At 66.1% G+C, this 10,037-nt stretch overlaps 1 protein-coding gene across 5 annotated transcripts; it reads right to left on the bottom strand.

Annotated features, from left to right (window-relative positions):
- Positions 1-633: 633 nt before the first annotated feature.
- TCIRG1 (T cell immune regulator 1, ATPase H+ transporting V0 subunit a3) lies at positions 634-9,765 on the bottom strand. 5 transcript variants are annotated; one of them, XM_053662875.1, is made up of 21 exons: positions 9,654-9,765; positions 8,050-8,132; positions 7,355-7,475; positions 6,914-6,992; positions 6,057-6,289; positions 5,884-5,969; positions 5,590-5,716; positions 5,422-5,504; positions 5,161-5,254; positions 4,871-5,083; positions 4,073-4,217; positions 3,428-3,567; positions 3,197-3,354; positions 3,026-3,116; positions 2,431-2,549; positions 2,142-2,355; positions 1,706-1,834; positions 1,465-1,569; positions 1,272-1,389; positions 875-1,052; positions 634-793 (listed from the first exon to the last, which is right to left on the bottom strand). In XM_053662875.1, the coding sequence occupies exons 3-21, from the start codon at positions 7,469-7,471 to the stop codon at positions 715-717; spliced, it is 2,508 nt and encodes an 835-aa protein (XP_053518850.1). In that variant the 5' UTR covers positions 7,472-7,475; positions 8,050-8,132; positions 9,654-9,765; the 3' UTR covers positions 634-714. The 5 variants fall into 5 exon arrangements, with proteins under 5 accessions (XP_053518850.1, XP_053518848.1, XP_036991289.2 ...); XM_053662873.1 differs by having other exon boundaries at positions 8,050-8,120; XM_037135394.2 differs by having other exon boundaries at positions 8,050-8,079.
- Between the last annotated feature and the right edge of the window lie 272 nt (positions 9,766-10,037).

Here is a 10,037-nt window from a genome sequence, read left to right as displayed (position 1 = left end):
CAGCCTCAGGGCAGCTGACTGCACGCCCAGTGGGGGAGCAGAGGCCTCGGCCTCCTGCCACGAGAAGGCCGGGCCTGGAGTCCGGCTCAGCCCTCTTCCTGACTCTTGCAGCTGCCTGCAACCAGCCTCTGCCCTCTCTGCCGGATGGTGGCCCCTGGTGTACAGACGACACCCCTGCTCACCCTGCGCCAGAGCGTCGCGTGCCCGGGCCAACACCAGGGTGAGGGATGGGACCATTGCCAGTTGGCGCCAGGCACCACCCTCCCCGCCCCCCCACCCCCGGGCATCTGGAGCATCTTCAGCCAGTTTGCACACTGCAGGGGCAGACGCTGCCTTCCGGGGCCCCACCTGGGAAGACGCCCCGAGCTGGAATGTGCCGGGGACACCCCTCCCTGGTCCTGCCCCCGGAGAGTCTGGGACTGTCACAGATGTGCCCATGGGCCCTCTCTCCTCGACTGTTCGAGCCTCCAGATCCTGGACCGGTGTCTGTCACCCCGCTCAGCTGCAGAGGAGGCTGTGAGGGACAGGCACCGAGGCTGCCCTCACCCACAGCCCAGGGACCTGCCACGCCAGCGCGGGCACCACCGCACCAGCCTCCCCCACCCCTGCCTTCCAGACAGGACCCAGACACAGTCCTGGGCCTTCTGCTCTTTATTCCCCTCCCGCCTCACGCAGGCAGCAGAACTGAGGCATGGGCGTGGCCACTGGCAGGGGCTACTCCTCCTCCATGGTGAAGGTGAAGGGGTTCAGCTTGTAGCCAGTGCCAGAGTAGAACTTGTTCTGGAATTCCACCCTGGGGCGAGAAGGGGGAGCCGGTGAGGGATAGGCCCTGCCCCCTGCCCCCTCTGCTGGCTGCCACCGCACGGCCACTCACCAATGCAGACGCAGCGCATGCAGGAAAGCCGAGAGCCCCTCCATCACCAGCAGGATGGCCACGGTCATCACGGCAAAGGCGGCGAAGATGGGGACCAGCGCCACGGCCACCACGCCCATCTCTCGGCCCAGGCCCAGGCCCACACGCATCACCATGGCCCACAGCACCTCCGACAGCTCTGTGGGCGAAGGGGGAGCAGTGGAGACCGGGGGCCAGGGCCTCCCACGCAGTCCCCTCAGGGCCCGAAACCTCTTCTGAGGTCCCCACGTCACAGAGAGGGACCCTGAGGCCCGGAGAAATGGCCCGCCCAGGCTGCCCAGCCAGCAGCTGTGTGTGTGTATGTGTGAGATGGAGCCAGGACCTGGCTGGCGGGCCACCCACCACGCAGGTCACTCACGGGCATGGGCCAGGCTCAGGGCCCAGAGGCGCAGGTAGGAGGCCGTGTTGGAGATGCAGCCCAGGCAGAACTCGATGGTGTGGATGGCCTGGTGCATGAGCACCTCAGAGAGGACAAACTAGGGAGGGGTGGGCGGCAGTGAGGGGCGAGCCACGCCAGCCACTGCCCGCCCCCGGGGAGGCACCACGCCCACCTCGGCCTCTTCTTGGTTCTCTGAGCACCCGGCCTTCTCCTCATCAGAGCCCCAGCCAGCCACAGACCCGTCCGTCGAGTCCAGAAGCCCCGTCTTGACCTCGTCCTAGGAACGGGGAGCAGGCAGCATCAGCAGCCCCGCCAGCGACGGCCCGTGTGGCCCCTCGCTGCCTGCACACTGCCACTCAGGGAGCGTGGAACAAGCCAGGGGCGTCTGGGGCTGGCAACGGCGCTGCCTCTACCTGCAGCTGGCCAGCCTGCCTCCTCTTCAAGTGACGCCGGTGCTTCCAGTGGAGGAACAGAGGGGTGCCGAGCAGCAGGACGGGCACCGTGGCCAGGGCCAGGACCACCAGTGCGGACTGCACCGCCTCCTGCAGGGGCGGGGGCCCGAGTCAGGGAGCCCCTGCAGGCCGCACACCTAGCCTGACTGGTGGGGGGCGGGTGCCCGGGAGCCCAGCAGTGTTGCGACTGCAGTCCTCAGAGAGAAGGGGCCACGGGATTCCGGGAGCCATTGCGAGCCACCCAGCTGGGAGCCTCTTGGTGTCCAGCCCCCAGACCTCTGTGTCTCTCGGCCTCGGGCCTGCATCCCTGTCTCTCAGCTGAGCATCTGGCAGCTCTGAGCAGCCCAGTGACCAGGGGCCCCTGCAGGGAGTGCCCTTCCCGCCCGCCCTGGCCCACCTGCCCCGGGAAGAGCGGCCGGTTGGTGGGGCTGCGGGAGAAGAGGAACATGTTGATGAAGTGGATGAGGATGCTGGGGGCGGAGGTGGCGCCGGCGGCCGAGACGCGCAGCCACTTGTAGCAGACAAGGAAGACCAGGTAGCCGAACAGGCCCAGGAGGAAGACCAGCTCTGGCAGGGTCTCCAGCAGCAGCCGGTGCCACTGGCCGAAGTGCCTGGGGCAGAAGGGCTGGGTCAGCGGGACACACTGGCCCTGCGGCCCCTGCCCCTACCAGAGCCCGGGCCCTCACACGTGGTTGAAGACTCCCAGGACCACCCCAAAGGCCATGTGGGTGACCCCCAGGATGACGGACATCTTCATCTTGAAGGAGTTGAGGAAGCTCAGGTGGTTGACAGCCAGGCTCCAGATCTGGGGTGACGGGGGGGGGGGGGGGGGCGGGGGACCAGTGTCAAGCAGGGGCCTCCACGCCCTCGTCATTCTCATCAGCCTGTTTGTCCCCTTTGGGCCCCAGCAGGATCTGCCATCTGCCCCTCCACCCCACCCCTGAGAGGCCACAGGGGGAGCTAGTGAGGCACAGACGGGCCAGACAACCCCAGCTCTTCCTGCCTGGGTCCCCTTGGGCACAAACCCCCCCCACCCCCGTCAGAAGGGAACGATGCTCTGGAAGCTGTCACGTGAGTGACAGGGAAGGCCATCGCACACAAAGGTCTCAGAGCCACGCCTGGCACAGGGGGCGCCGCCACAGCACGCCTCCCTGCTCCGTGCGGCGCTGCAGGGGGGGACCGGCAAGGGGGCCCCTCCTCGGTCAGGGCCCAGCCTCCGGCACTGGCACCAGCCTCCCTCCCGCTTTGCCTGCAGCACCCGGGCCAGCAACCAGGACTCACGGGGTCGATGCCGAAGGGGTAAGGTCCCAGGAAGACGCCAGTAACGTTGGGGTCCAAGGCGAGCAGCGGGTGCTCGGCCAGAAATGTGTCGCTGTGGCAACAGTGGGCAGGGCGGTCAGGGCAGTGGGGACAGGGTGGAGGGACCCGGGGGCAGGGGCAGGCAGGCCTCACCTCCAGCCGGACTGGTTGGCCATGGCAGCCACGCTCCAGCCCGAGGGGAAGATGACGGTGGCGCGGCTGAAGCACTCGTTGTAGACGAAGCCGGTGTAGATGGAGAACAGGCCCATGAGCAGCAGCAGGTAGCGGCCGCTGAAGAAGGTCCGCCAGATCTGCGGGTGGAGGCCATGAGGTGGGGTCCGGCCACGCTGCCCGCGGCCCACCAGGCCCCCCACGCGCCCTCACCTCATTCTTCGCCGACTTCACGGCCGGCCGGTCCTCAGCCAACACCATGGCCAGGGCGAAGAGGAACATGAGCAGCCCGTGGCCCACGTCCCCAAACATGACAGCGAAGAGGAAGGGGAAGGTGATGATGGTGTAGGGCGCTGCGGGAGAGGGGCCTGCAGTCAGCTGGACCCCGCCGCCCAACGTGCCTCTCTGTACAAGATGCCTCAGAGGCCCCGGGAGAGCGCACTTCTTCCAAAACAGTGTGGCCAAACGGAACACGCCAGCAGCCTTGATTGGCTGGCGGCTCGCCGTTTGCCACACCTGACGACTGTTCACCTTCCCAACACCTCTCCGAGCCTAATTCCCATTTTACAGGTGAGACCACTGAGTCTTAAAGAAGCTAAGATGCTTGCTGAGGCGAGCGAGTCAGACCTTGAACCCGGCCATTCTTTTGCAGAGCCACCTCTCCTGGCTCAACTCCTGCCGACTCCCTCGTAAGCTTCATGGGGGGGGGGGGGTGGCTGGAATCAACGCTGTGACCCAAGAGTGTGGGAGAGCATGACAGGGGCGCGCCCCTCATCTCCAGAGTGCGGGACAGGCCCAGTGTAGACACCGCCCACCCAGGCCTCCACCAAAGCAGAGCCGGGGGTGCTGAGCTCTCACCGGGGTTGACCTCCTGGTAGCGGCCCACGCCGTAGGCGTCCACAATGCCCTGGAAGCTGGTCGTGAAGCGGGTGGTGCGGATGAGTGTGGGGGGCATGTCCCGGCAGGGGATGCGGTGAACCACGGCGCTCACACCTGCCTCCCTCTGGGGCGCCCAGCAGACAGACAGACAGATGAGACTGGTGGCGGGGCCTTCTGGGACTCTCAGACCCCCCCAGCAAGACCCAGACAGAGACATGAAGCAGCGAGGGGGCTGGCTGGGCCAGCGCTGGGGGACCAAGGGCAGCCCCCGTACTCTGAACTAGGCTGACCTGCCCCACCTGCCTCCACTCGAGATCTCGGGACAGCCAGCTGGATGTGAGCTGCTTGGGAACGGAAGCCCACTACTGCTCATCTAGGTAGCCCAGGAGAGGAAGCCCCATTGCCACCTGTGAGCACCCACTCGTCACGGGCAGCTTGTGGTGTGTTCACAACACAGTGACCCCTGGAGGCAAGGCATCACACCCACTTCACAGACTGAGAAGCCCGAGGCTCCCTCTAGTCCACGAGTTCACAGGACCAGTGCCTGCAGAGTCTGGATTTGAGTCTGGTTTCTGACTTAACTGCAGCTGCCAGGGTGCAACGGCCCACCCGAGGGGCTCTGGGAAGCCAGGGGGTGGGCTTGCTGGGTGGGGGCCATCGGGATGAACTCCCTGGGGGCGGGGATCTCTGGCAAAGGCGTGGTGTCGGGAATAGGCGGCGTATAGTGAGGCGGACAGGGGCTGCTGCCGAGAGCAGGGGAGGGCGGGAGAGGCTCACCGAGCTCTCGAGCAGCGCCTGCTGCAGGGTGGGCAGGTCACGCGAGGCGCACCAGGCCTCGGCGATGAGGCACTTGTGCGTGGCGCTCACACTGCACTGATTGAGGGCCAGGTACACAGCCTTCATCTTGCGGATCTGCACCTGCCAGGGTGGCAGCAGCTGCTGCACCCGGCCCAGCACCTGGCTCAGGAAGCGCTCTGCCTCCCCCAGGACCTGAGGCAGAGTGAGCAGTCAGGCGGGGCAAACGGGCAGGGGGCAGGGCCAGGGCCCCCCAGGCCACAGATGCCCACCTCCCCCAGCTCATGGCTCTGCTGCTGGAGCTGCTGCAGGGCTCCTCGGCGGGCCTCCTCCTGCTCTTCGAACGGGAAGACGTGGCAGTGGAAGCTGGTGGGGGGACAGGGGTCATGAGGTGGGGTCCAGGGGATTCTGGGCCAGGCAGAGGCTGAAGGCTGAAGTTCACAGGGCAGTGCAGGGGACAGGGCGGGCTCCCTGGAGGGGACAGCAGGGGCCTGGGCACAAGGGCACAGACAGCCAGGCCCCAGGGGGCTCACCAGTCAGTGATCTTTCGGATCTTCTGCCCGATCTGCTCGCCCCAGTAGGAGATGAGGAAGGTCATCCACGTTGCAGGCTCACCCTGCCAAGTGGGGCCCAGTTTACCTGGAAGTCCCGGCTCCACCCAGCACTCGCCCCCAGCCTCGGTGTCCCCACGGCCTGCTCACCGTCACCGGGTCCTCCAGCTGCTGCTCTGTCTCCCTGAAGCTGGCGATGAGGAAGCCACGGCAGGCCCTCCAGAGCAGGCGCTCCAGGGCGGCGGCCTTGTGAGGCTCCACGGCACCTGCCACGAAGCTGCCGGCCAGGCAGGGCTGGGTGGGGCTGCGCCTGCCTGCCCCCGCCCCGCCCCAGCCAGGCCACCCCAAGGCCAGGCCCTGCCCGGAGTGGTCCACCAGGCACACTTGGGGCCTCTGGGGTTGACAGGAAAGAGGGGAAAGAGTGTGAAGCTGCCCCTCACTCACTTGACCCTCAGGTCCTGGTGTGGCCCCCCAGGTGACTGGAGCAGGGGCGTCCTCTCCGAGAGACCGTCTGTGTGGGTGGCTGCCAACTGGGAATGGAGAGGCACCGTGAGCCCTGGCCCACACGGGGCCTGACACCTCGCCCCTTCCCCTGGGCCGGCCTGGCTGGAGCTGACCTGGGGGCCCTGGCCCTGGCCCTGGCCCTGGCCCAGCACGGCCGCATGGAGCTGCAGTTCGTGCCGCTGGGCCCGCAGTGCCTGCTGGTTCTTCCGCACTTCCCGGAGCTCCTGTGCCAGGCGGTCAGTCTCCTCCTGGATGCGCAGCAGGTCTCGGGGCGGCGGCGCCGGCAGCCCCCCGTCAGGTGGGGGCAGCACCAGCCCAGCCCGCCAAACCTCCTCCTGCAGGAAGGCTGGGTGCGGAGATGGGTGTCAGGAGAGACCACCTCACCAGCTAATGGCCACTGTTAGCCAAGGGCTGGCTAATGCTAAGGGGTCCCAAGTGCTGTCCCAAACTCCACTGGCCACCCCCCTAATGGATTCACTGAGTCCGAGACCCCCAGGAGACCCCAGGCCAGACCTCCATCCCCACAGGTCTCCACCCCTCCCTCTGAGGTCATCGGCTGCTGTCCCTCTCCAGGCCCTTGGCCCCTGCCCGGCCCAGAGCCTGGGCCCCAACGGTGGACTCGCGTTGCAGGGCCTGAGCTTGTGCAGAGGCCCACACAGTACCTGCCTGTTACTTACAAGCTATCAGTCAAGCTATCAAACCATCACACAACAGGCTCGACCCGTCCGCCTACAGGCTCCCCACCGAGCGGATGCCAGAGCTCTTCCCAGGTCTGAGGAGGGACTGCTTGCCTGGCCCTAGATCCTGGCCTCTGCCCACCCCAGTCCATCTGCTTGCCTGTCCTGGCGTTGCAGGGCCCAGCCTGGACCTCCCTTCTCTGCCTTCCACCTGGGCGACCCTGACTCTCCCCTTCAGACCAAGCTCCTCCTCCAGGAAGCCTGCCTGGGATGTGGGCCGGGGGCCAACTCACTGAAGGTCTTCTCCAGCTCCTCGCAGCGCCGAACATCAACCACGAAGCGTCTCTGGAAGGCGCTCACCGAGGCATTGAGCTGTGGTGGTGGTGTGGAGGGGCTTGTTTCCTGGGGTGGGGGCCAGGGAGGTCCCTGCCCCCAGGCCCAGGACTGACCCTCCTCGGGCTGTCGTTGCCTCCCCCCAGAACGGTGCTATGCACACTGTGAACCTTCAGGCGCCCAGCTGGAGACAGACCAGACCCCAAGGAGACCAGGGCAGGGCCTGGCTGAACCCAGGCTGGGCGGGGTGGCTTTGGGGGAAGAAAGCTGCCTTCTTAAGGGCGGAGTTGGCAGAGGCCGAGGCAGTCAGGAAGCGCTGGGGGCCGCTGCAGGAGGACAGGGTCCGCCGGCTGGGACGCCGAGGACGAGGTGCCCTCCCGCGCCTTCCCCGCCCCACTCACGTCTCTGAACTCCACGAGGCCCAGCTCGCCCAGCTGGCTCACGCAGGTGTAGGCGGCCGCCGTGGGCAGGAAGAGCTGGACCAGAGACACCTCCTCACTCCGGAACATGGAGCCCATGGTCCTGCGGGACGGCCAGGAGGTGCGGACTCAGTCGGGCACAGGCCACAGGTAGGAATTCCATACACCTCAGCTCACATAAGCCTAGAAGCTCGGGCAACCACCCCCATCTGATAGATGGGGAAACTGAGGCCCAGGAAGGCTTGATGGGGGGCTGAGGTCACAGGGAAGTAGGGAGCCTGACCTGGCTGACCCCATATCCTGACCCAAAGCCCAACTTCAAACTCTTGCTCAGCTGGCTCTTCTGCCCCCCATGGCTCCTGGTGACTCCTGCTCTGTTCACACCTCGCCTCTGCCCCCACTGTGTCCCCTCTGTGATCTGCCCTCACCCTGAAAGGTCGGGCCCCGGGCCAAGGGTAGCCTCCAACAGCAGCCTCTGGGCTGCCGCAGTCCTAGCGGGTGACTAGCCCTCGTCTTTCTACCCCAGGGAGCATCTGTGACAACTGACACCGGGCTGAGGTCAGGCCTGTCCCCACAGGCAGCGGGAGCTCCTCTCCCTGTGGTGTCTGTGTGTGCCCAGGGGGTGGGCGTCTCAGGGGCTCGCTGAGGGCGACAGGACTGAAGAACGGGGACCTTACCCCGTGGCCTGGCCTGCCCGGTGGCAGCTGCTGTGGGTGCAAGTCAGAGCAGCCTTCAGGTGTCGAAACCACTGAAAGTGAAACTGCAGACACTGAAATGGGCCGGAAGGGCCCTGCTCAAATGCCAACAGGGAGACGGTGGGGGCATGGTGGCCTCCAGCGGGCCCTGCACAAGCCAGGGCTCTGTGGCCTCTGCTCTTGAACCCAGGGCCAGCCACTCTCCCTCCCTGAGACTCAGTTTCCTTAGCTCAAACTGGGGGAAGGAGGAGGAGACAGGCACGGGTTAGGGCCGCCCCCCCCCAACCCAGGGTGAAGATCTGGCGCCACAGTGCCTGGCCTGCGGCCTGGGTCGGCTGGGGCTTGGCCAGCTGGTTACTTCCTCCCCCCACCCCTCCCCCAGGGCCTGGTTTACTTAAGTCTAAATAGGGAACGCAGCCCTGTCCCCAGCTGGGGACAGGAGAGGATGCGCTGGAGGCAGCCTGCGGCTGTGGAAGCTCCAGGCCCGGGCCGGGCTGGGAAGGGTGTGTGGGAGGGGCTGCATTCCACTCTTGCAGAGTCAGGGATCAGCACGAGGAGACCTATCTGGGCTGGGACTGGCTGTGTGACCCTGGGGAAATCTCTTGCCTTCTCTGAGCTTCCATTTCCTCTTTGAGTAAAAGGGACTCGGCTACCCCCCGGAAGAGGCAGGATCTGGATGGGGTGACGACAAAAGTGACCACGGCCCCCAGGTAATCCCTGCCCTATGCCACCTCGTTTAAACTTGGCAGGGCTGTTGCAGGGACAGGGCACTGCATCCTGTTGGATGTGTGGCCCAGTGAGGCTTGGAGGGGTGAGGTCCACGGTCAGGTGGTCAGGAGGTGGCTGAGTCAGGATGGACCCAGGCCTGGGCTGAGTGTTTGGAAGTCCCAGTGCCAAACACGTGTTCAGGGGAGGACTGTTCTCCGCCCTGGGCACCCCAAAGAGTTGGGCTGGCCAAAACAGCAGCTGTAGGAAACCAGGTCTGGGGTGCCCTGGGGTGCAGCCTAGTGGCCCTGACTCACGGGGTCCTCGGGCCTGGCTACTTCCCTAGGTGGGACAAGCTGTGGTGAGTACAGGTATGTAGGGGCCTAGCCAGGCCCCTCCCCTGGCCCACAGCCCGTACCTGTCAAGGTCCCTCATCCCTGCTCCAACCAGGGGCCACCCCAGTCCTGTTTAAGGAACAGATGAAAGTGTCCCTGTCCCGTGGCCTTCGAGGTCCAGCGTACTCTTCACTCTGCACCCCTTCTCTCTTCCTGGTCCTCCGAGCCCGACACACGGTGATGGGCTGCACTGGAGGAGGTCACCCCCTCCGTTCCAGCACACTGGGCCCTGGAGTCAGGATGACCCCGCTTGCTAGAGCTGCCTCCAGCCCTGCTTCTTCCTCATTGGCTGGGTCTCAGTTGCCTCATCTGTAGAATGGGTCCCTCCTTCCGTGGGAGATGTGGCAGAGAAAAGCTCCGAGTGCCTCCAGGCCTGGCAGAGTTGGGCTCAGCAGTTGTTAGCAGCTGTTAACATCGATCCTCCTCTGCCTCCTCCCAGTCGCCCCTGGGCCCCAGCAGGGCCTCAGCAACCGAGCGGGCACTCACCTCCGGGTCAGCCGCGCGCCGCACGCTGCGCTCTGCTCGCTCTGCGCGCTCTGTGCTCACTGCTCCTGCGGTCTGCGCCCACGCAACTCCTTTCCCCGCAGCCAGGAACCGGGATGGGCGGGGCCAACAAAGCCACGCCCGCTCCCCGCCCGGAGCGCCTGGGCTTTGACGGTGGCGCGGGCTTCCCTCCCAGCCCTCCCAGCCCTCCCAGCCCTCCCAGCCCAAGGCGGGAAGAGCATTTGGGGCTTGGACTGTGGGGGCCCCTAGACAAGAGCAGAGCCACTGACCATTGCCAACAGGGCACGTATTCACAGCCGGGCTGGGGAGGCACCGAGCCCAGGCCCAGCTTGGGGGCTAGAGAATGGAACCCCCACTACCTGGAGG

The sequence above is a fragment of the Artibeus jamaicensis genome, unplaced genomic scaffold, assembly GCF_021234435.1.
Source record: "Artibeus jamaicensis isolate MK-2021 breed Jamaican fruit bat unplaced genomic scaffold, CSHL_Jam_final contig_3109, whole genome shotgun sequence".
In the NCBI taxonomy this organism is placed as follows: domain Eukaryota; kingdom Metazoa; phylum Chordata; class Mammalia; order Chiroptera; family Phyllostomidae; genus Artibeus; species Artibeus jamaicensis.
The sequence above is the reverse complement of the archived record's forward strand: the minus strand, read 5'-3'. Positions and strand labels throughout refer to the sequence as shown.

Bases quoted from the DNA above. Each gene is read 5' to 3' on its own strand.
- TCIRG1 (XM_053662875.1), bottom strand. From the start codon at position 7,471: ATGGGCTCCATGTTCCGGAGTGAGGAGGTGTCTCTGGTCCAGCTCTTC. The intron at 6,993-7,354 runs GTGAGTGGGGCG...CCACCACCACAG, and splicing joins GCCTCGTGGAGTTCAGAGAC to CTCAATGCCTCGGTGAGCGC. The intron at 1,390-1,464 runs GTGGGCGTGGTG...ACCCCTCCCTAG, and splicing joins AGAACCAAGAAGAGGCCGAG to TTTGTCCTCTCTGAGGTGCT.